The 24772-nt window shown below is 38.2% G+C and overlaps 2 protein-coding genes and 3 long non-coding RNA genes across 5 annotated transcripts in view; 2 read left to right on the top strand and 3 right to left on the bottom strand.

Annotated features, from left to right (window-relative positions):
• Positions 1–1198, top strand: part of LOC116716547 (uncharacterized) — a 17787-nt gene extending 16589 nt beyond the window's left edge. Inside the window, exon 3 of the long non-coding RNA XR_004338535.1 lies at positions 1182–1198. This is a non-coding gene — a long non-coding RNA (uncharacterized LOC116716547). The remainder of the gene's footprint in view (positions 1–1181) is intronic.
• A 255-nt stretch (positions 1199–1453) lies between these two features.
• On the bottom strand, positions 1454–10906 carry LOC116716549 (suppressor of cytokine signaling 1-like). The gene is given in 6 exon segments (XM_032557371.1): positions 1454–1670; positions 1672–1801; positions 3359–3411; positions 5504–5691; positions 8250–8689; positions 10785–10906. Coding segments are annotated over 5 exon segments (807 nt in total). The 5' UTR covers positions 8469–8689; positions 10785–10906.
• On the bottom strand, positions 3294–4717 carry LOC116716546 (uncharacterized). Its single transcript, XR_004338534.1, has 2 exons — positions 4031–4717; positions 3294–3411 (listed from the first exon to the last, which is right to left on the bottom strand). It is a non-coding gene; the product is annotated as an uncharacterized LOC116716546 (long non-coding RNA).
• Positions 10907–20118: 9212 nt separating the features above from the next.
• Positions 20119–24544, top strand: LOC116716544 (uncharacterized). The gene is made up of 5 exons (XM_032557368.1): positions 20119–20227; positions 21373–21582; positions 22084–23157; positions 23244–23412; positions 23833–24544. Exons 2-5 carry the CDS (start codon positions 21375–21377, stop codon positions 23957–23959), a joined length of 1578 nt encoding a protein of 525 aa, XP_032413259.1. The 5' UTR covers positions 20119–20227; positions 21373–21374; the 3' UTR covers positions 23960–24544.
• LOC116716545 (uncharacterized) lies at positions 21692–22253 on the bottom strand. Its single transcript, XR_004338533.1, has 2 exons — positions 22076–22253; positions 21692–21761 (listed from the first exon to the last, which is right to left on the bottom strand). It is a non-coding gene; the product is annotated as an uncharacterized LOC116716545 (long non-coding RNA).
• Positions 24545–24772: the final 228 nt, after the last annotated feature.

The following is a 24772-nucleotide window of genomic DNA, read 5'->3' as shown; positions in this document are numbered from 1 at the left end:
ATTTCCACGAAAGAGCCAGAACACGGCGAGGTTGAGCAGCAGCTTGCTTGAAGCTCAGCCAACGAGCGGAAGACGATGAACAGCTGGACCTTATCAAGGAAGACGCTTGATGATTGAGGAGGAGACCATCAACCGATTGGTTGGAATCGAGGCGCATGACGACATCTTTGATTGGGCAGGTGAGATGAATAGAGTCTTCCAGTTTGAATTTACGCCTAGGCTTCATATTAACATAAATTATAATTAGCATGACCTAAAGTAAATATGGGAAGTTAGTCAAAATAACAGCTTCATTGTCAAAAAAATGGAAAAGCCTTTAGAAAAGATTGTGCAATAGATAGCTGCATTTGTACCAATATATACATTTTTACAGACACAAGAACATGACAAATTAATTCAAGTTTTGAATTAGTTTTAAAATTGCACACATTAGTAAAACTGAATCTAATGTCCTCCAACTAGAACAACCAAAGTGCAATCTCTGGGTTCAGTGCATAACTGTTTGATTTGTGCATAACATACAAAACAAATGCAGAATGGAACAAAATTCAACACTGAAAGATCAACAGATCTAAACAGAAAAATAAAACTGCCAAAAAACAAAGAAATGTTTTTTGCAAACACCTAATTCAATGAGGCATTCATGTCCACTAACATGCAGAGAAGCATTTTTCTGTCCATTCTGTATGAGACAGAAAAGATATGAATTTCTTAATTTGTAACATGTCGCTTACTCATGGGAATTATGTAATTCACCATGAGATGCTTTGATAATTATGTTCTTGTTTTCCTGAAATAAAATACTAAGCATATCACAGATTATGTTATTATTCACAGGTCAAATGTTATTAACTATAAAGACACTTGCCTGCAATGGCATTTCTCAGTTTCTCCACATAATAGCAAGATGAGGTGCAGTTTGGCAACATGTTGCCTGAAGACGGTTTTAGGCAACGTGCTGTCTAAAAACCATTTTGTATTAAAAGTTTCCTCATTTGCCTCAGGATTTTAAAACAGTGGAGCTAAAGATTCACACGCTTGTTAAAATGTCTGGATTTTATGATGCAAAAAAGATGAGAGCAAGATAAACAACTGAACAATTTGACAAACAATTTATAAAACCAAACTCCAGATTGTTGGCTTCTGAGGAGTAAATCAGACTCAGGTCTGGACTTAGCCAGAGGTTTTCTCTTCTTCTGGTGAAGCACTGGGTAGATGTCATATTAAAGGTAAAAAAAATGTCCACAATGATTTGTGTGCCATGTTTTGACTTCCTTTCATTTAAATTTTACTAACAAGAACAGTCAGATTAACTGGAGACGATTGAACTGTCAAGCATACAATAATGTTGTAAGTCATGAATAAAACACTTTCAATCTGATTTCTCATTACCGTACATGTGGTTACCAAATTGTCTCCAGCAAAATACAAAAAACAACAAATACACAGTTTTTTAACTTAATAAATCACATCTAAATGCTGTAAAAGGCACTGCATCCACAGGTTTGTCTATGTACAGTACGGGTACGCAACCGACATAAGCCTTAACATCAGGGCTGAGTCCAGGTGAGGTGCACATCCTTTCGGCACCGTAGGTTCGTACCAGAGCTCTCCTGCACATCTGTTTTAGGCGCTCAGGCCGCTGCCTGCGGTAGGGCTCAGTCAGCCTACAGGGGGGAGCTGGTGTAGAAGGCAAGCAGAGCGAACAGCGAAGGGAAAGTTTTCTGGCTGCCATGCAGGCTGAAGAGCAGGTTGTTCAGCTGGACACGAACGCTGGGGGGGCCGTCTTTCGCTTTGGTAGCTGAGAGTGAAGAAACAACATCGGGCTGGCCGCTGTCCCTGTGAAAACAAGGACTGTCTTGTCACCTCTGTGCAGATCAGTGTGCTTGATGACAGAGCTGAACATGCTAAACAGTTAATAGTATTTCATGCTTTTAAACAGAAAACCATGTCCACCAATCCAAACTATTACGGTAATTGTTTTTAATACTTCCTAGATACTCCAAAATGTTCTTATATTTAATCTTGACCCGTTATGTTTGTTCTGTATAATTATTAGTAAGATCATGTCAGTTTAACATATTATTTTGACTTCCCACTGTTCATTTCTTGGGTTACATTTTTTTATTTGAGCAAATGACAGGTATGATTATGACATTTTTTGAAAGTGTATATTTTTGGGCTAATTAGGCATTCAATCGATCTGCTATCGTTTGCTATTGTAGCATCAGTTTGTCATGGTCTGCTGAAGAAATCTATTGATGCACAGTCACCTGAATTAATTAAGCCTGGCTCAACATAGCTGCACCCCCTGAACCTGGTTTGGTCTGAAAACAGATAAAGACAGGATGAACTGGTGGATATGCCAAGCCTGGCTTATCCCTTATCCTGAATTTCTGAATCCTACTTTTGAGAAACAGCCCTGTGTTCAATTGCTTGTCAACACAAACCACAAACCAGCAGATCTCATGGCAGCAGTTCATGCATTAAGCATCCAGACATTGTGTACAGTAGAGAGAATCACTCAAGTCTAAGGTGAACATCAAAGTGAGAAAGAAAAGGGGAATTAAGTGATTTAAGTGAACCTAGTCATGACTGTTGGTGCAAGAAACTGCTGATCAGATGGGATTTTACTCAGGACCATGTCCTCAAGTTCACAGAGAATGACCTGTCCAGTCCGTCTGACCTCAGTCTGACAGAAGGCCTTTGAGTCAACTGATGCAGTTCTGAAGGCAAAAGGAGGTCAAACTAAAGTGGTGTACCTATAAGTGACCAGTGAATGCAGAGTTCCTTCAGAGGTTTGTGGGTTATAAAGAATGTTTCCTATAAGGCTGTTAATGTTAAAGCATTGACACTTTAAAGATTATTTGAAAAAGCTCAACACGTTAACGTTACATAATGCAGGTTACAGGTTTTGGACACATTTTCTCACTTTCTTATATTGAAGATTCTCCAGGAAGACAGCTAAACAGTGAGTGGATAGAATGATGTTGTACAAAGTAGAAACTAACAAACATGACTTGTATTTTGGGTTCTTGTTAATAGCAACCCTGATAATAATGTCAAAATGTTTGGTTTGCTGAATAATGTATTCACTTTTGGATACCTTCATTGGTAATCTACAATGTTAAGTGTCAATGATATACTGTATTTACATAATAGAATGTTATTTTCACTCTAATGCTCCTCATATTTTTGGGAGGATTGTATTAGGACCTTGATGCCAAACAAACTACAGTATGTACAATAATGTGTGGAGTGGGTATAAAAAATGAGACTTTGTTCATTGAGAGCACAACAGCTTTTATTTTATTCTTGATTTTGCCTCAACTCCTGAAGGAGATCCAGTTGTTCTGACGGTTCTCCTCATCGTTCTCCATCATGTCAGCCATGTTCCTCTTCTTCTGTTCCCTGGGAAAAGTAGATAAATAACACAGAGTTACTAATGTGGAAGTTATATACACAGAAGGAATTATTTAAAACAGACATGTTACTTTATATATATGCAAACACTTTTTTTTACCATCCAGACAAACAATTATAACAAATAGTTGTTTAAATTAAAGACAAAATGTAATTACTTGTAAGTTTTAGACATATGTAGACATACAGCCATGGATAAAATAGCACTACCGCTTATTTTTATGTTCTCTACAATTAATAATTGATAACAGTTTAATTAGAGAACTGACATGTAGCCATTTTACAATAATAGAATATCATATAACATGTTTTATTATCTCACAATGGGAAAAACTCCGGAGCAACAACAGCAAAATGAGAAACAGTCGAAGCATTTAGATTCACAAAAAGATCAAATATAAAAACCAAATGAAGGCGACATGCTGTACAATACTGACATTATTTAGAACTGAGGAATGTGAAACTGAGTATCTTTAGAAAATGCGCAAGTTGTGTTTTTTATCAATAAAAATACAGCAGACTTTTTGTTTCAAATGTCTTCCATGACTGTAAGTAGGCGACCTTAACTATAGTAAAAAGCAGGCAGATATATCTACAAACTTCTCACCTGGCTGGAGAGCAGCAGCGGCCTCAGCTGCATCTGAGTCGGTGTTCACCGTCGGGCTCCGAAGCGGCTAACGAGGCTTTCCATTCTCTCCACTACATCACAAAAAAACTCCATCGAGCTGCTGCTGAATATTGAAATCCGAAGCAAAGAAAAGCCGGCATCTTTTAGTTCACGGCTTGTTTGTAGCTTCCATCACTTCCGTGTTGTAGCGAGTTTGAAAAGTTCGTTTTTCTTCTCTCTTTGCTCCTCCGTCTGACCACGCCCACAGCCAATCAGTGAGCAGGAGCGAAGCTTGCGTCACCCACCAAAGCAGGGCCGGTGTTATGCCCCGGCCTGGCTGGGCCTGCTCCGAAGCAGGGACCTAAAAAGCAGGACCAGCCCCGAAAAAAAGCCGGTGGAAAAGCTCTGAAAGCGAGCCGAGCCGAGCCGAGCCGAGCCGAGCCGAGCCGAGCCGGTGGAAAACTGGCCTCAATGCGCGCTGAACACGCACCTCTAAACGCGCGACTATAGGGTTATATATGCACTTCACATTGAACTAAGCAGAGCAAATGCGGTGGCTTTTAAACTGGACTCATACCTTGAAGAAGAATTCTGCAAAAAACGAGTCTTTGGAGAAAGATGACTTCTCAACATGAGGGGGTTGATATAAATGTCCATACAGGTGAACCTGTGTCCAGTTTAAATGGGATCAACCTGTGTCCAGTTTATAAATGGGATCAACCTGTGTCCAGTTTAAATGGGATCAACCTGTGTCCAGTTTAAATGGGATCCATGCCAAGGGTAAACTTCAGAGGATCCAGGCGCAACAGAGTGATTGATTGCTGTGAACGGGGCCTCTTTGGCTTCATGCCCTGTTCAATTCACCAACTATAAATGCATTTTCAGGAACGATTTTTTTTTTATTAAAAAAAAATTAAAAATAAAGTTGTGATTTTTTTCTTTTCTTTTTTAGAAATACAAAAACAAACTACCTCTGCCAAGCGTTGCTCTGGAAACCCTGGCACTGTTACGTGATGCAGTCCTAGAGAAACCTTTTACTAAAAATATTTTACAAACTGGAAGTAAGAACCTCTACAAATGATCTATGCAAATTAGAAACACAAAAAAAGCACACCTTCTATCATAGGCTGGTGTTAGCTTAACTAGTGCGTAATTATATTTATAAACAATAATTATTTACTGATTTTTGGTCAATATGTGGTATGAAGCTCAGATCAAATGACACTGAAACATATTTACCTGCTCAGGAAAATATGAATTCCCTAAAATAGTAGAAAAAAAAACAAAACAAAAAACAAAAAAAAAATCAGCCAACAAATGAATGATGAATGACACTATTATTTTTAAATAATTAAAAAAAAAAAAAAAAAACTTATGAAGCATCAGTGCTCCTCAGCTCATGGTATGCCCCAGACTCATCTGAATAAAAGCAGTAAACCAGGAATAAGAAGTGAAATGAAGCTGTGATGCTACCTGAGAAGGAAAGTTCCCAGAGCTGCATGACTGAGTCTTTGGTGTGCTTCCTCCATGGTCATGGGCCCCCAGTAGAAACCACTTTCCTGCAGCTGTAGGTAGGTGAGTTTGACCAGACGATACTCTGCAAAGCTGGTGAATGGACGGATGTGTGTGGGCAAGCCGTCAGCATCTGCTCCTGTCTCTGGCTACAGCAGAACAAAACAATTCAATCACATTCACTTCAAGAACACAAAGTTATACCAAGTTTTTTGGTCTACTTTCTAGTGCAAATATCTTAGTACACATGGAATAAGACATACTACATTAAAAGTAACTTTTCAGCAGGATATAGGGCTGGTTTTGAGTAAATAATTCCTTAATATTGACGAAAAGGTACTTCTTCCATAGGCAGATTAACTTGTAATATGGGAATAATGTCTTGTTACAAGTGAAATAATAGACATTAATAACAACCCCATTTTTTTCCAACTTTAAAAACCACATATGACTTTGTCCAAACACTGACATCAAGCACAAAGCATTAAAACACTCAGAGTTACACGCTCCATATGAAAAAGTCAGGAGAAAATGTCTAGTTTAGATAATCACACTTTGGACTTTTTATATTTCAAGCTATTTTTTACAACTTTATTCAACAACCATAAAACAATACAGTAACAATATTTTCTAAACGGGCCTAAAAGGTTTGCAGATAAAAGTTTCTGCAATCAGGTTTGAAGTTCACTCTGATAAATGTTGGAAGCTTTCGAATAAAGACCCTCCCACAAAAAATGTGTTAAGAAACATTTCAGGAACTGCAACAAAAAGCATCAATACTGTTAAATTATTCCTGTTACTATTTCACTAAATGTTTTTGAACATACAGTCACACATTAAAATATATCTTTTGGTGTCTTGCATGTTTCTATTCATTCTTGAAGGAAATAGATTTCCTGTGCCATATTCACCTGACACCTGTAGGTTTGGGAACTAATGAATCAATCATTTGTAGGTTTATCTGCATCTCACAGATAAACCTACAAATGATTGATTCTTTAGTTCCCAAATGAAGTCAATCATTTGGGAACTATAATAGATTTCATATTTTAGTTTTCTAGACTTAAAATTCAAAGATTTCTCAGATGGTCTTCAGGCATTTTTTCAAAATATGACTTAACATATTTAATGTACAGTAGGTAACAATGTTTATCGAAAAAAAATCATTTTATGGTTTTAATCCTCACGTGAACATTTTTTTTAATTACTGAATACAGATTACCTTATTCTAAATTTTAGAATAAGACTTAGAGTAAAAACAACAACAAAAAATACTTATGCATTCAGCTATAAATAAGAATCTTGTTCTAAAAATTGCGATTGGTTTGAGTGTAAATGTTTCAGGTTCATGTCTTTTCCAATATTAACTCAGCAGCCAGTTTAAAACCCAACTCTTCTCCCTGGAGTTTGACACCATCTGAGATGTTGACTTATTGAATCGTGTGACTATTTTCTCATCTTGTGCACACTTTAGTGCTTTGGTGCACTTGAATTCAAGTGCTCTATGAATAAAGTTAGTATGATCAGCATCATTTTTTTTTTCATCCAAGTGCCTTTTAGACAATTAAATACAACAGATGTGAAACAATTTCAGTAATTCAGTTTAAAAAGTAACATTTAGTTTTGGCAAAGGATTAATGAAATTCCCCAATTCAGGTTTACAGAAAATTGGAAGATGGAGACAAACTTGACATTATGGCTTACACCAGTGATGCCCAAAGCCGGCATCCTGCATGTCCTAGTTCTCTCCCTGGTGGTACCAACAACCTTTTCAGCAGGTCAATGTTCTTCTTAGGCCTCTAATGAGCCATCATTGGATCCAGGTGCGTTAAACCAGGGAGAGTACTAGAACATGCAGGATGTCGGCCCTCCAGGACCCACTTTGGGCACCACTGTCCTACATGCAAGTTACCATGGATATGTCCGTGTTTGGTGGCTCTAGAACACACTGGAGTTGTCAAACTCCAATCCTCCAGGGCCACTGTCCTGCAGTTTTTAGATGTGCCACAGGTACAAAACACTGGTAATGAAATGGTTTAATGACCTCCTCCTTGTTTAGATCAGTTCTCCAGAGCCTTAATGACCTAATTATTCTATTCAGGTGGTGCAACAGAGGCACATCTAAAAGTTGTAGGACAGTGGCCCTTGAGGACTGGAGTTTGAGACCCCCGGCATAGAGAGTCAGGAGGAAGACAAGCAGCAGCCTGGGAAACCCAACCTGACAGCTGTGGGAGATCCAGCAGTCTGGGCGGCTGCTTCTCCAGAGTCAGAGCTTTTGCTGTTTGGAAAAGGTCATTTCATTATGGGATTAAGATAGTGGTCTTTTTAATTGCATTGAATTAAATTAATACATATTAAGGCTGGAAACGGGATTTTTTTTCTAAACTTGTTTTTATCTTCTCATCCAGACCTGGGAAGACTCAAACGCTTCGTACTTCCAGAGACCATGTGAGACATGAAACAAAGTATTTTCCCTCATTTTTAGCAGCTGAAACACTGAAATATATCCTTAATAATAATACGGAATTGATCATTACTATATGTGTGTAGTAATACCCTTTTGTTGTACAGCATAAATAAATGAAAATCTGCTAAGTGAAATGTTCCTTTCTCTTGATTTCACTTGTTCCTTTTATATTGTTGGTCTAAACACTCAGCAGTAATGAAAGCACATAGCTGCTGTACAGAAATCAAACGGCACACTGACCAGCCTCCAGGACTCCGACTCCTCCTCAAATTTGAGTTTGCACCAGAGCAGAAAGTCTAGCTTTGATCCTGCAGAGTCCTTGTTTTCTGCGTTAATTTTTTCCGCTGCTCGTTCGGGTCGATGTGACTCCTCTGGGTTCTGCCTCGGACTCTGTGGCTCAGCTGCTGGCTCCCGTTTTTGGTTCTGATCAGACGTTCTGTCCAGACTGTCTCTGACCATCCTAGAATGGAAAATCCTCTTCCTGACCGCCCACTGCACCGGTTTCGTCTGTTTTCACAAGCAGGCTCTCCATCATCGGCTCTTTCCCACTCGCTCATCAGCAGCCAGGTTCTCTCTGAGGCTCCATGAAGCTTCAGTGTGAACTGGGCTCTAACACAAAGTTCTGATAGGAGGGCAGAGCATGGACGTATTCTGTGATCTTCCAGTTAAACATAGGTGATCTGCAACAAAGGAAGATAAACACAGAAAATCTCACGTTACTATAAAAATAAGTTTGTCTGCTGAAGCCTGGCAGGAACAAATCACTGCTTACAGTCGTTCCTGTTCGTCATGTTGCCTGGAGCTCAGTGTGTTTTAGTTTTGGTTTTGGTTTTGGTTTTTCAACAATTAGAAACTTTGAGCGGTTAATTTCTTCACTCTGTCATGTGAATGATGATGTCCAACAACATTGTTCATTTCATTTGAGAGGATATGAGTTGCAGTAAAGGTATAATATTACAGCTACTTACAGTACAGAACACTGAAAAAAGGCAAATAAATTGTTTCAAGCATTGCAGTTTAGACATCTTCAGCTGTGTGTTGAATGGCAAAAAAATATTGAATGGCTCTCTAAGATTGGCAGAAGACAATAACTTGTATTTTACTTTAGATGTTATAATACCTCAGCTAGAATGAACAGAGGTAACAGATGCACCAGTCAACCTGCAAAAGATCAGATTTGTCAAATTATTCCTTGATTGGCTCAAAAACTGAAAATTACATTTCTTTTAGATAAATACCTAAAACTAAAACTCCAACCATATTTTGTACCACAAACGCATCAACCACGAGTTAAACAAAAATCATATAAAGGTTAGAAGAGCATGCTTTGATGCATAAATGGTAATAATCTGGAATATCAAAATATCAATTAAACAAAATGTATCTGCAGCTATGTGTTTTTGAAGAAAAAAATATATATTTTGGCCAAAATTTCAGACCCCCCAAAAATGATAAAAAAACACTATAATTGAGTGAAAACCTGTTGTATATTTTAAGTATTGAATAAATATTGCAAAGTGCTTAAATTTGTATTATGGGATTCTTTTAAAACTATCAAACTATCATCTTCAGAAAGTTAATATTTTTCAGGAATAAGACTGTTTATGCATTCATAAGCCAACATTAGGATTTTAAAATGAATTCTGTGATGCACAGGAAGTGGACAAATTGAGGACAGGAAAGTTGAGGTCATGTCAACCGAAAGACGCAGCTGCTGCATCCTGAATAAGCTGAAGATATGAAAGGGAGACTGGACTGCAACAGTGGAGATAAAGCTGTGTGTTTTTCTCTCCAAGTCATAAAAATTATTGATAAATAAAAAATTTTGTGATAAATAATGCCAGTAAATTTTCAGAGATGCACCGATTTATGAATCTCTCTTACTTCTGATCTTTGAGGATTTTTTTCTAAGGTCATCATAGAAGGAACAAAGATGCTGGAGATTCTACAACAAAGGCAGAAGCTCTGAAGCTAGCTGAAACGTAAACATTTAAATTTATGAATATGGTGTTATTAACTTTTATAAATTTTTGGTAAAAGGTACCGGTACTATGTTCTTTGGTAAAAATTCATAATACCTGTTTGGTTAGTGCATTACACACCAAAATTAGCTTTGATCCAATGAATGAAAAATTCCGATTTTCAGTATAGTTCCTGCTGCTCCACATTCAGAGTTACTGTCCGGTTCTGAACTCTGACCTGGAAGAACAGCAAGAGATGAGCAGAATGCCATAGGAGCCTTCAACTATAAATTTGATATTTTTTTGCAGTTTGGTTTCACTTTTATTTACATCCAGTAAAATTTCAAAGCTGCAGATTTTAATCAGGGTTTCATAGCCTTCACAGTAACTCTGTCACTCCAAGAGCCTTTTTTGTGTGTCACACAACTCCTGTTACTGAAGCTTTTAGTTTTGAAATAAGGATTTCTCTGTAAGGTTTCCGGAACAGTTTGAATGATTTCATCTTGCTTAAAAAACAAAACAAACAACAAAAACTATGTTCTGCTCAATAAAAATATTCAACCAAACCCCGGTTTCTGAAGGGAAGGTTGAATATTTTCATGATGTCAAACAAGTTAATGAGGCGTTAATGAAGAGCTGTAGCAGGGTGGAGATGGTAACGTCCCATTTAAATGTGAAACATAGTTCATCTGTCAGCGCTGCTCTAACCTGAGATATCACTTGTGACACGTCACTACGCACAAGATGGGCGCAAATATATTTTAATAGCATGTCGATTCGAATTGGAAATAATGAAAGTTTGTGATGTACTTACTGACAGCAGTGAGCTCTGGGCAGCTTCTCTATCGCAAGCGGAGGGTAGAAGAAGTTTTAACAGAAACTTTGTGCTTTCGGTTACTATATTTCTGAAGGCGGAGTCATGAAGGAGATCAGGTGTTAGAGCAGCCGCTGCTTTCACTTTCTCTTTCTCGGCGGCTGATTCTTATAAATCACGTGATATTCCAGCAGCAGTATTCATATATGTGTGCGTGGAAACGGTTCTATCGTTTAGAAATGCAGCGTTGCTAAGCAAACTATATATCTATAATGCAAAGAGAACATTCATATCTGATACATTTTCTTTTTTGGGACCAAGATTAAGAAAGATTAATAAAAACTGGCATCATAAAGGCTCAGTCATTTACCCAGAACCAATTGAGAGCAGTGGGTTCTTTATTTGGTTGTAAAATGGTTGAGGGGCAGCAGGCGCTGCTGTGTTGAAACAGACACATGAAGACCTGAAACTGCCAAACCTCCTACTTTCAAAGTGATTTTCAAACGTGATGATCAATTAAACAAGTGCCTCTTATATGGAAATTTAAAGTATTAAATCCATTCTAGAGCAGTAAGTTAGTAAAAAGTGAACTTTTTAAACATAAATTCAAATCAACTAAAATGAACCCAATCTGTAAGCTTTTAAAGTCTGACTTGGTGAGTCAGAGCCATTGTGATGGGAACTTGACTGCAGGAAATTCTCAAAGATGAATTGAGTTTTTTACAATTCCTTTTCCGTTCCAATGTTCCCAGTGTTCTAGCATAAACATTTGACCCAATGGAAGGTAAACAAGGTCAAACTATTTGTAAAAATGTGAAATAAATACTAAAGGCTGTGGTTTGAAATATGTGACTGCCTGCCACAGCTTTCTGTTCTGACTTCTTTTTTTAATTGAGTTTGTAGTCGAGTTCCTCCCAGTTTCTGAGAATTACTCTGAGGCCACTGATGGTTCTCACTTCTTGTACATCATGTCAGTGTTTCCACTTCACCAAAGTGTTGCACACTGTTCATAATAAAAAAGATCAACACACACATAACGATGCATAAAACTTTAGGAACAATTAGGTCTTGCAAACTATGAATAAATTGAGCTTCAATAAAAAGCAAACTTACTATCACTTTCTTTATTGCTCAACATCTCAGTCTTATGCAACAATGTTCCAAAAACATTTCAGAGGGAGGGTTGGTGATTGGCATGAGAAAACACAATCATAGTCCAGACTCATCACAGGAGATGAGCATCTTGTGAGAAAATAATGATGAAAGCAAAGGGTTAGGGTACCCTAACCCTAATCTTGATCTGCTCAACCTGAATTCAATAATGCAGTAACCAGAGAAGCATGAGTGTAGCCTTTATTGACATGATAAAACACTCAGTAAACAGCTCAGAGCTTCAAGAATCTTATTTCCTTCACAGAATAACAATAAGTGAGCCAGAGTTTCAGTGTGTGGAGGCAGACATCCGACTTCCATCTTTGTTTTGTTTGTGCATCAGGAAAGCTGCAGCTGTGGCCACCAGGACCCCATAAGTAGCCAAGACAAAAGGACAATTCCTTTATTTAGACAGTAATATGCAGAACAACTTAGACCCTTTGAACCTTTTCTGTGTTGTTGGGATTTTGTGATTGACCAGCACATCATAGTACATAATTATGAAGTGAAAGAAACACAATCCAGGGAATTAAGAGGAAGTTAGAATTTGATAAACTGAGAGCTTGAAACATGTGTTCATCCTGAACCCGTCCTGCTGGCTGCTGCTCCTTTATTTACATGAAAAAAAATCATCATCTTTCCGCTGAGATTCTTATCAGCTTCTAGTAGCTTCTCATCCACCGATGTGTGATGTTTTTAAACAGTTTGATCTCACTGGTTAATTTTTTTTTTTAAATAAATTTTATTTTAAGTTTTCAAGGTTTAGAACATACAGAAAAACAAACAGACAGAACCCAGATGCACAGGTCATACAAAAAACATTCCAGTTGACAAATGGTGTACACACATAACAAATGTATACAAAGTTACATACATGAGAATACATGCACCCATTAAGGGGAGAGTCCAACTCTGTGTTCAACTTAGTTTAGTCTGTGAAAAGTGTTCCAGGAAGGGATTCCAGTAGTATGAAAAAGTGTCTTTAGAGGCTTTGCAAAATCTTTCCATCTGTATTATGGACATCATGTCCGTCACGCAAAGGCGGAATGAAGGGGGAACACAGGACCTCCAGTCCCTCAGGATTAGACTCTTGGCAACAATCAGTCCCAGTTCTAACAGTTGCTGCATTGTAGCGGTATAGTCCCCTGCACCCGAGGGCATCCGAAAATTATAAGTCCTGGTTCAGGTTGTATGGGAGTCTTATATGCCTTGGCGTACCAATCAAACACTTTAGACCAAAGACCCGTTAATGAAGGACAAGACCAAACAGCATGAGACAGTGTACCTTCAGAAATGTTACACCTGCCACACATTGGGGAGACAGAGGGATAAATCTTATGCAATCTGACCTTTGAATAGTGTAACCGATGCATGATTTTAAACTGAATTAGCTGATGCCTGCTGTTTATTGAACACGAGTGAATTTTGGAAAGGCATCTGTTCCATAAAGGTTCAGGGATTGTTATCCCTAGCTCTTTTCCCCAGGCCTCCCTGATTTTTGTGGTGTGTGCCACAATGTGGTCACCAAGTAGATGTACAATTCTCTTAACGAGATGTTTAGAGTCAGGGGGGCTCCTAAGGATGTCAAAAATGTTGTTCTCCCGTGGAAGAGTGTCGAAGTTCTCAATTTTTGACTTAATGTAATGCCTGACCTGCAGATATCGAAAGAAGTGTGAATGAGGCAGATTGTATTTTTCTTTCAATAGGCTGAATGATGCAAACTTATTGTCAATATACATGTCCTTAATCGACACCAATCCCCTTTCCCTCCAATCATGTTGAGCTTTGTCCTGCCAAGGAGGCAAAAAACTGTGATTAAAGCAAAACGGCGTCTGTGCTGATGTATTTGGTAGTGCAAGGAAAGTCCTGATCAGATTTAAAATTCTTACTTCGTGTCTTAACACAAAGCTCAAATTTCGATAGGCTTCCGGTTTTTCAAGCCGGGCAAAAAGCATAGCTGGTAGGGAGGAATTATTCACCAGATTGGATTCCATCTTGAGCCACAGAGGGATAGTAGTTATTGGGTTACCTGGGGAGCTCTGTTGCCAATACATTAATGCTCTGATGTTGGCAGCCCAACAATAGTGTTTAAATACAGGTAGGCCCAGACCTCCCTCCCCTCTCGGCTTCTGTAAATGCACTTTAGAAATCCTAGCATTTTTCCTATTCCATATGTAGGATTGAATGATCGAGTCCAAGTCCTTGTAGAAAGTTGCTGTAAGATAAATAGAAAGATTTTGACATAAATACAAGAACCTAGGTAGGGAGATCATTTTGATTGAATTAATGCGTCCAATCATTGACAGAGAAAAAGTCTTCCAGTACTCAATATTTTGCTTTAATCCTGATATAAACTCTGCAAAGTTTAGTTTGAAAATAAGTTTGGGGTCTTTGGGTATAGTAAGACCGAGATAGGTAAGATGGCTCTCAACCACTTTGAATGGGACTTTTTGTAAGAATCCAGATGGGAACATATTGGTAAGAGGCATCAACTCACTCTTTGACCAATTGATTGTATATCCGGAAATTTTACTGAAAGATGTAATCAGGCTGAGGAGGAAGGGGACAGATCTTACAGTGTCGTGCACTGGTTAATATATTTTTTAAAAAAAGTTATTTGCATTTAATTATTTAACATTATAACATTAATTTATAATGTTATTTCTTCACCAAAAACATACCTCAATTTTTTTCATGCATGTTTGAGAAATCTTTTTATCTCCATGGCAACCATTCAGCAATGCAAAACGCCTGGTGGACGTAGCCCAGCCTTTGAGGCACAGCTCCTCCTCAGAGCTGCAGTTTCCACCTCACAGAGCAGCGCTCCCCCAAGACTCCGCCACTGGGCTCCTTCAGACTAGCTAGTGGTAATTAGTAAACACCTGGTGGAACTGGTGAGTCTGTAACATAACCACTATGTTTGCTTTTGTCTGAATAAATACATTAAAGAAGTAAATGTATCAAACTGTTTTGTAGAACATTTACTGTTATTCCATTGTTTAAATTATTCCGTATTTCCACTGTTTAAAACTGATTTTGGGCAGCATCATGCTGGTTTTAGGTGTGGTTGATATTAACAAAGAAAAAGGGGCGTGGCGTCGGCGCACGCCGGCGCAACCAGAAAGGAAGACGTGTTACGCCCCTTATGAGTAAGAACTCTACCTGTAGGGGAATAATGAAAACACGGACACGATGTCACTGCTTTCGTCTCCAGTGTTGTAATGGAGGAGCAGAAGAGTCGCGTTCCCCTACATCCGATCAGACAAAACCAATCGAAACTCGAATGATTAAACTCTCATAACTTAAAATCTAAAAGGTTGAACCTTTCAAGAATTATAAACAAACATAGCAGGAAAAGCAACATTAAAGAAAAATACATTGTTTTTAAACTTCATTAAACTTTTTACCTTTTACTGTATCTGTCTGTAGCACTGAACTTGAAAGACCAAAATAATCGATCGCAGATCACTAGATCTTGTTTTCCCTTTTAGTTGTTTAAAATAGTTTTATAAACACTACAGAAGCAAACCGTCAGCTCTGTGCAGCGGGAGACTTGACTTGATCGAACGTTTAAAACAAGTAAAAAAATCTAAGAAAAGACATAAAACAGCGATCAAAGTTCTCCCCAGCGCCGCAGATTGTGCGTTTTAGAAACTGGATCGGAGTTTGAACCCAGGAAACGCCGCCGAGGGGAAGAAAGACGCTCCCGGTCAGCGGCGCCGGATTCATTTTTGAGGTGGGGGGTCATGGGGTGTTTGGCCACCTCCGTTGCAAACTTTGAATGTCAGGCGCGCACACTTGTTCAATTGCTATGATGAAACCTGTCAATCAATTCAGTGGGTTTGTCGCAATTTGTCCCGAAGTAAACAGTCAACATCTCTTACCTGGAGGACGATGTTTTTGGGTCGACCATGCGCTGCGGTCTGGCTAGATTTGATAATTGTTTGCTATTAAATGGTCGTAGAGATTTGGTGGAAAATATTCAGAAAAAAACATTAAAAGTTGTCAGTTCCATTTAGATGGCGGAATGGACTTTATTCCATTTTCCAAACTGGAGTCTGGAAAAATGTAAAATTCGGAGAAATGCCTGCAGCATCAAGAACAGCTGAATACACATCGACGGTATTAAAACACCGTGTGTGTTTGTATGAAGGTTTCGTCATCATTACATCATTGGTGTGAAGGCACCAGTAACGGGTTAAACAGTTGTCCAACCGGGTGACCTGTCAGCTCTTCAGTTCGCCAAACCACACGCAGCAGCTATCTGGATGATCTGGGTCTGAAACCAAAAGGCAGCGCAGATTATATTTGCTGCATGTTCCACAAACTGTGTGGAAAGAGATGTCAATATCTTTGCATTAAAAACAAAATGAAAAACACCATGAATAAACTTTAATGTGTTTGTTACTTAGCAGACAAAAATGAATTTCAACAGAAACAGAGACCTGAAAACCATCAGCAGCCATCGATATTTATGGCTACTGATGGCTCATTGGCTTTTGGAAGAGCAAAGAGGAAAAAAATAATAATAATTCACGCAATTATTTTTCGACCTGAGTCAAAATGATTTGCTCTGAGCATTTGGTCCGGACTGTAAAAGGAAATGGGCCCGATGTTCTTTTTTTTTTCATCCCAACGCCATTAGAAAGAAAACATCGTCACGGTTCTATAAATGGTGACAAATACAGAAATCTCATTTCAGTTTTAGGCAGAATTGGTTCGGACCTGGACCGGATCAGAGTCCAATCCTTTTTTCAGATGTCAGACCAGTTCATGATCCCAACCCGACCCGAAGCTGCCGCATGTGTGTAAACCTTTGACTGTTCTGATCTGGAGCCTTAGATTAGATTTGGTCCAGATCTCAGTGCTGGAGGTTTTATCTGCATACAAACACATAGATGTCAGTCACAGATTGTCAGAGTTGTGTGCAGCCTGTGTAAATGTCTGGCGGGACCAGCTGGGCAGGGCCGTAAAGTGGGGGGAGGGGGGCAATGGTCCCCTGGGCCCCCCTGTTCCGGTGCCTATGCACCCGGTGAGATCAGAACTTTACTTTTCTTTTTTGGGATTTTTGGTGGTACCACTGTTTTTTCTCTTCCTTTTGGGGTTTTTGACATTTTGGATTTTTCATTTTGGATTAAAATGGAGAAATGCTTCCAGGACTTTGTTTTGGTTTTTGAGGATATGGGACTCCTTTGCAGACATTATTCTGACTAAAAAAGAACGGGAATTTTTGGACATTTAATTATTTAGGGTTTTTTTCTTTTTGCTGACATAAACTGAGTGATTTAAATCTTACCTATAATTATTTTTGAGGGATTTTTGGTTACTGATTATTTTTCAGAATAACTATTACTATTTCTCAGTATTGTGGTTTTTTGAATAAATCATTGTTGCTAAAAATCAACAAATTTCATATTGAATGGTTGGATATTTATTTTCTTATCAAACTACACTGTAAAAAATATCCGTAAATTTTACAGTTAAATAAAGTAAACCATAAAAATTTAAAACCGTAAATTGGAAATCAGTTTTAGACTGTTTCTTTAACAAGTAATTACCGTAAATAAGATAATTAGGAAAAAATGTAATTTTTACTGTTTTTCTTCAGAAAATTTACATTGCCCTGCTGTTAAAAAAAATCTTGTAATACTTTTAACAGTAATATGCTGTAGTTTTTCTAGTAGTATATACTGTAGTTTTTGCACTCATCCTTCTTAAGTAATACAGTTAGTAGCTGTTAAAAATGCATACTGTTGTGACAATTACAGAAACATACTGTAATTTTCCTAGCAATGTATACCGTAGTTTTTGCATTCAATAATTATAAAGTATACAGTTCGAAACTGTTCAATATGCATACTGCTGTGGCAATTACAAAAATATACTATAATTTTTCTAGCAGTGTATATCGTAATTTTTTACATTTAATTAATCTAAAGTATACAGTTCAAAACTGTCAATATGCATACTGTTGTGGAAATGAAAAAAAATTTGCATTTAATTCTCCTGATAGCCCAAATTATGTAAAAATAAACAAATACTTGCAATCGTCTTAAGTTGTGGGTCCTGAATCTGGAATCTATTAAAGTTTGACTTTTTGAATGGAATTATGGAAATTAAATATCTTTCCATGAAATGTTCTGTACTGTAAATTATCTTGTTGCCAATATTGGATTTTTTTTTCATTAACAAATAAATTAAAATAATCTGTACTCAGTCACAGAAAATGTTTTAGAGATATTTGTAGTCTATATTGTAATATAATTTATTCGGTTTAACAAAAGTCATGTAAGTCAAGTTTCCTGCCTGTAGACCTGACAGGCAGCCTGTAGTCAGTCTTAATTAATGGCCCAACAGGGGGCCATTAACAGGGCCCCTGCACCTGGCCCGCGCGGACGGGCGAAGTGGAGTTCTGGCGGTACTTTGGAAGCTGTGGATTTGAACGGACCAATCAGCGCGCTGCATTTGAGGACCCGTCGCACTCGGTGGTTCGCGTTTTTGTCCAGCTATTCCGCTCAGATTGTGCAGAGACTTCATCATCCAACCTTCTCCGTCTGATCGTCTCTCTTTCTCAGGTAAGGAAATATTGCGGAAATTTTCAGAAACAAATAGTTTGAATTGCATTCGGTTGGTTGAAAAGAAATTTCAGGGGAAACGAGGAAAAAAAAAAGTTGTGGAAAGTTAGCCTCTCCACAAAGCTATTGCTTACATCTGTTTTGTATCGCCATTGCTGTAAGCTATCCATCGAAATAATATATTTAAGATGTATTCATGCAACCTGTGTGCAGAAACAGTTAAATCTGTTAAAGCCTTTGTTCTCCATTGCAAACTGCATCGCAACGAACCCAGGCGTATGTTCAAGTGTGTTGCAGCCGGTTGCAAGCAGGTGTGTACTGGTTATGCAGCATTAAAAGCACACTTCTATCGTCATCATAATAGCATGCCAACAGTTGCTCTGGACACAAGTTTAACAAAATTAAAATGCACAGTTCCACTTTGTAACTGGCAGTGTGAAGGGATAAAAGCTTTGGTTGTTCACTTGAAGGAGCATATAGTAGAGGGGCGCCAAGTAACTTGCCCTGTGAAAGGGTGCACCTCTGTGTTTCGTGTAAAATCTTCCTTTACCTCTCACATCTCCAGGAAACATAAAAATTATTTGGAAAATGTGATTTGTGAAACAAGTAATGAAGATACTCAGAGTGCTGCAAGTGCTACCACAAAAGATTCCAGTGTGCCAGATGCAGAAGACACAGTCATGGATGGACCAAATTTCAGTGACTTGTATCTTAGGAATGTATGTATGTTTTACATAAAACTACAGGGACAGCATCTTCTTCCATCATCTACCATTCAAAACATTGTAGAAGAGATGCAGAATATACATGAATTGGGACAGACATACTCTTTAAATAGATTGAACTTGCTTCTTAAAGAAATGTCATTTGCAGATGAAGACATTGCAAAAATCTGTGACACAGTAAAACAGTCGGACTTGTTCTCAGCTTGCCACACAGGGCCGATGAGAACTGCTTATTCTAGAGCCCAGTGTTTTAAAGACATGTTCAAATATGGGGAACCCAAAAAAGTGTTGTTGGGCAAAGATGAGGACAGAAAAGATAGATTTGCATACTATGTTCCTGTGCTAAATACGTTAAAAGGTATGTTAGATTCCAAATATTGGCAGGGCCTAATGATGGCTCATGGCGTTTCAAAAGCTGATGTTCTCTCTGACTGTGACGATGGCAAGGTGTTTATGTCCAACGTATTTTTTCAAGAAAACCAAAATTGTCTCAAGCTGGTTCTCTATCAAGATGCATTTGAAGTTGTGAACCCATTGGGATCTGCAAAAAAAAGCACAAGATCTTGGCTGTTTACTTTTCTCTACTCAATATGCCACCCCATGTCCGATCAAATACCGATCATATGCAGTTGGTCTTGTTGTGTAGAGAGAAGGATTTCAAGGAATTTGGCCATTCCAGAGTTTTTTCAGAACTGTTGACTGACTTGAAAATACTAGAGGAGAATGGGATAACTATGGCAGATGAATCAGTTGTGAAAGGAGCACTGTATTGCATTGCTGGAGACAACTTGGGCTCTCACTGCATCGGGGGTTTTACGGAAAATTTCAGTACATCTCAGTACTTCTGCAGATATTGTCTGATTACTCGGTCTGAATTTCAGAGTGAAAATCCAGCTATCATTGGACCAGAGCGGACTCCAGAAACGTATCAATCTGCCACTGAACAGCTGGAAAGAGAGGATGTGACAGAAGTACAGGGGATTAAGTTCAGGTCAGTGTTTAATACTTTAGAGAACTTTAATGTTTGTTCACCAGGCATGCCCCCTTGTCTTGGCCATGACATCTTCGAGGGTGTCCTCTCATATGATGTTGCCCTTTATCTCAAATACATGATTGTCAAAAAGAAATGGCTGACATACACAATTTTGAACAGGCGCATCAGACAATTCAAATACAAAGCAACAGATGCTTGTTCCAAACCTTGTGCTGTCACTCCAAAAGCACTGAAACTCAGTGGACAAGCAGTACAAAACTGGAATTTCTTGAGACTGTTGCCTCTGTTAATTGGTGATAAGGTGCAGGATTCACAAGATGATATATGGCAGTTAACATTGCAGCTTAAGGATATTGTTGACCTGATTTGTGCTCAGCAAATTTCCAAGCCTCAGGTTGCATATTTGAATGTTCTCATCCAGGAATATTTGGAAACCAGGAAGGTATTGTTTCCAGATAACGCACTGAGACCTAAACATCATTATTTACAGCACTATCCAGGGCTGATTCTGAAATTTGGTCCACTCATCAGGCTCTGGACCATGCGGTTCGAGAGCAAACATAGTTACTTCAAAAGATGTGCCAGACAACTGAAGAACTTCAAAAATCTGTGTCTGACTCTTTCAGAGAGACATCAAATGTTACAGGCCTTTCTTTCTGCTGGAACAGTGAGTCTCCCAACCTTGCAAATAAAAGATGGCTCACCATTTTATTTAGAACTTTACAGTGAGGAAGTTAAAGGTGCAGTTCTTCATTTTGGGTTCACTGAAAACAATACAATGACTCCCACAGATGTGCAGTATAATGGAATAACGTACAAGAAGGGCCAATTTGTAGTCAGTAGGAATGATGAGTCACTGGAGTTTGGTGAACTCATCCTTACATTGGTGAAGGATGAATCTGCACTTCATTTTCTGATGAGAGTGTATCGTGGAGAATTTCTTCCACACTACCACATGTACTTTGTAAAGGATGAAACAAGAAGATTAGAATGCAGACACATTAGTAAACTGATTGACATGTGGCCATTATCATCTTACATAAAAGATGGGAATCGGTTAAAGCATAGTGTTTTGGCAGTGTAAAGGCTTGATATTAATGGTTCAGAGATCAACCTTTTTTTAGTTTTCTGTATTTCAACAGATATGATGGATACACAAAAGGACATCCGCGATGCCATTCGAGCAGTGCTTCCTGGTCTTTCACAGGAAGTTTTGGCTGCTTTAGAGGATGTGTTGGAGAAACTCGGCACTACAACCACAGATGATTTCCAGTATATCACCGAAAGAGACTTATTGCCTGTGCTGAAGCCCATACAGGCCAGAAGACTGGTTGCTGCATGGGCCCAAAATAGTAAGTTTTTTGAGATATAGTCTTGTGTAACTTTTGCATAAAAACATGTGCTTTACACCTAACTACAGATCAAAAGTGAAAATGAAAGGTCAACAAAGACACATTTCAATCATATTTCATATGTTTGTTTATTTGACAAGGACAACAATGTACAGCTTCTCATTTACACCTGGTAGTTCCTGTGCAGGGGACACACAACAGTCTGTTAGAAAAGGAAACACTCTACATTAACAGTTCCCTAACATTACTTTACACAAGTAATTTTGATATCACTAACACAATTTAAATGATGAAAAATTGTAACAGTAAAAAGTACATGTACTTGTATATATTTATGTATAACTTAATTTGATATGACCAGTCGATAAGATATTTCAAAATAATTGCAGTTGTGAGATTTAAGCATATTGTGTATATCTTGTTTTGATAAACATTTTTTTTTTCTTTACCAAAAACTTATATACTTAATGTTTTTCAATTTCATGTGTTGTACCTTTCCAGACTCAATGGCTTCAACTTCAGGCGGGGCATCCTCCTCTCCACAGTCTGTTCAGTCCTCTCAATCTGCAGCCTCACTTTCACAACCATCGTCTGCTGCTACTTCATCGCCTTTCCTGAGCTGCTCCCCAGTTTTGCCAACCTGGGTTGACAGTTTTCAGATACCGTGGCAGAAGCTTCCAGAAGAGCTGATACAGACTTTGGAACGACAGAAAAGGCCAAGTGCACGACTTCGAAGACAAATGGTGAGGATTATTGTCTCTGAAATGATGCTGATTTGCAAGAATCCAACCAAACGCAACACTACTGAAATAGCAGAAAGGATGGTGAGCAGGTATCCAAAGTCACTTAAGGATGTCATTGATGGTGACGTTATTGGACTTGGTTATCATTCCTTGGTAAAACAACTCCAGGCAAGAATTGAAAATGTCAAACGACAAGACACACCAAAGATAACTAAACGCAAGGCAGAATCAGATAATGACACTGATGAGATACCTGCTGAGCAGAAAGCCAGTGTTCAAGACACGTATGGCTGTGTCAACTGGGCGCCAAAGTTTTTGCCCCTTTCTGAGACTGTAGAGAGTCAGCTTAAGAAAAAAGAAGACATGAAAAAGATGTTCAAAGACAAGAAATATGCTGCAGAAGATGTGAAAGAACTTATCAAGTCCACCTATTACACGCAACGAAAGGACATCAATAAAGGTACAAGCATCCTGAAGCTATGCCAAGAATGGCCTTTTTTGTTCCATGAAACTGGCATGGCAGAACACTTCCAGCAACTTACTGGCATCAGTCTGATGGAAGCCTTCTTCACCAATCTGGACAAAAAGGGGGAGCGCATCGTCAACTTCCTGAAAACTGTTTTTGCTCAGAAAGAAAAACAAGTTCTGGAGTCTCTCCTCAAGTTAGCAAGTGAAAAAGGTCAGTCCAGTGGTTGTACAGAGATGATTCTTCTTCTACTTGCTTTTTTTGGTGAGAAGGAAGAGCATATGTTCCACTATGTTGAGAAGACGAGCCTTGCTGAAGAGGTTGAGATGGAGGATGTGCCAGCAACACCCTGCCTTATTGTGTGTGGTATGTCTGAACCAAGTTGACAAAGTAGTTGAATGGTTCACACGGGCTTTTTGTGATATATATTTGTTCATGTTTTTTATTCAAAGGGTCCTCTTGCTACACTGCAGACTGCTTCATGTTGAGTATTGATCAGAAGATTATCAATGACCACATCACTGCCTTCTCCTGTGCCATCTGCCTGATGTTTGGCTGTTACTACTGTTTTAATATACACTACCCAGTGGGACTGCGGTCAACACTGGAGTTCCTCCAGAGGTAATTCTTATACTTACACACAGTCTATATTTACCAGCAAGATAAAGTTTTCACAACATAGATCAGAATGTTACTAGTTACCGAAATATAATAAATACAAAAGACAATTGAAATGGAGGGGAAAAAACTGCTAAATCTAAATATTCATGATAGAAATAATGCCAGTAGAAACTGTGAAAATATTTTATCATTTCTTTGCTGTTGCTGAGAAGTGTTTAAATTGTATATTTTTTATGGCCATGGAGACAGAAGAGTTCTTCAGTCTGTTTGTGAAGCAGGATAGGCACAAAAGCCTGTCACTAAATATTCCTCTGGCTCTGCCACTGAATCCCGCCACCACAAAGCTGGATCTTGTGAAATCTTTCTGTTAAGTCATTTATAAACATAACATTAAATGCAATAAAATTTCTTTTCTTCAAGGTGTTTCTTTTCAATTAATCCGGAGAGAGGAACAAAAGTTGAGCATAGCAAGAGGAGGAAGATCTTTGCGGTCAACCCAAGAGTCCTCACGCTCATCGCTGACCTTGCAGACCATGAGTGGACTTAGACCATACTTTGTGAGTCATGTGATATGATGTGTAATGTTGTTATGTTGCGGTATGTTGAAAACTGCATTTTATTGGTATTTAAGGTTTACACTGTAAGATTTCACATTTGTCATCTTCATGTTAAATTTTGCAAATTTATGTTAGACATTTTTTTTATATATATGTATATAGCAGATGACAATAACACAGATTTTATGCTGCACCACTGTCACGGCTTAATGAATATGTGGTGATTTACAAGTTTCAAGTCAAAAAACCTGACAAACGTGAACAGTTTTAGTTATCTATTTCAGAAAGGTTACAGTGGTGCCCAGCACATTTGTTAGAAAGTTCTTATTTCTGTGTATGTGCCAATTCCATATGATATGGATTATTCATTTGAAACACACTGCACCGGGGTTGAAGTGATAATGTTGTGTCATATCTGTTCAAACTTTTGCACTAATATAAGTGCTTGCTGCTTTTTGGAAGATGTTACAAGTTCTTTGTAATCAGTGTTCACAGGGTTGTGAGAAGTTTGTACAGCCCAAAAAGTTTTCATTAAATGGAAAAAATACAATAAAGTTTGGTTTTTGGATACTTTATGTAAAATTTACTTATACTTTTCCATGTTTTTACCATTAGACAAAACTGGTAACACATTATTTAGCTGCTCTAATCGATTTGATACTTTTACCAAGTAAATGTGCACTTTTTAATTTCACAATTTGCACTAACTAAACATTTCTTTAATGTTTCAATGTTAATTTTTAGCCAAAAAGTTTATTTTTCTTAGTTTTATATAACATTATGGCTTCAAAGTCAGTAATTAA

The sequence above is a fragment of the Xiphophorus hellerii genome, unplaced genomic scaffold (genome assembly GCF_003331165.1).
Source record: "Xiphophorus hellerii strain 12219 unplaced genomic scaffold, Xiphophorus_hellerii-4.1 PGA_scaffold_66__1_contigs__length_299863, whole genome shotgun sequence".
NCBI classification, from domain to species: domain Eukaryota; kingdom Metazoa; phylum Chordata; class Actinopteri; order Cyprinodontiformes; family Poeciliidae; genus Xiphophorus; species Xiphophorus hellerii.
The sequence above is the reverse complement of the archived record's forward strand: the minus strand, read 5'-3'. Positions and strand labels throughout refer to the sequence as shown.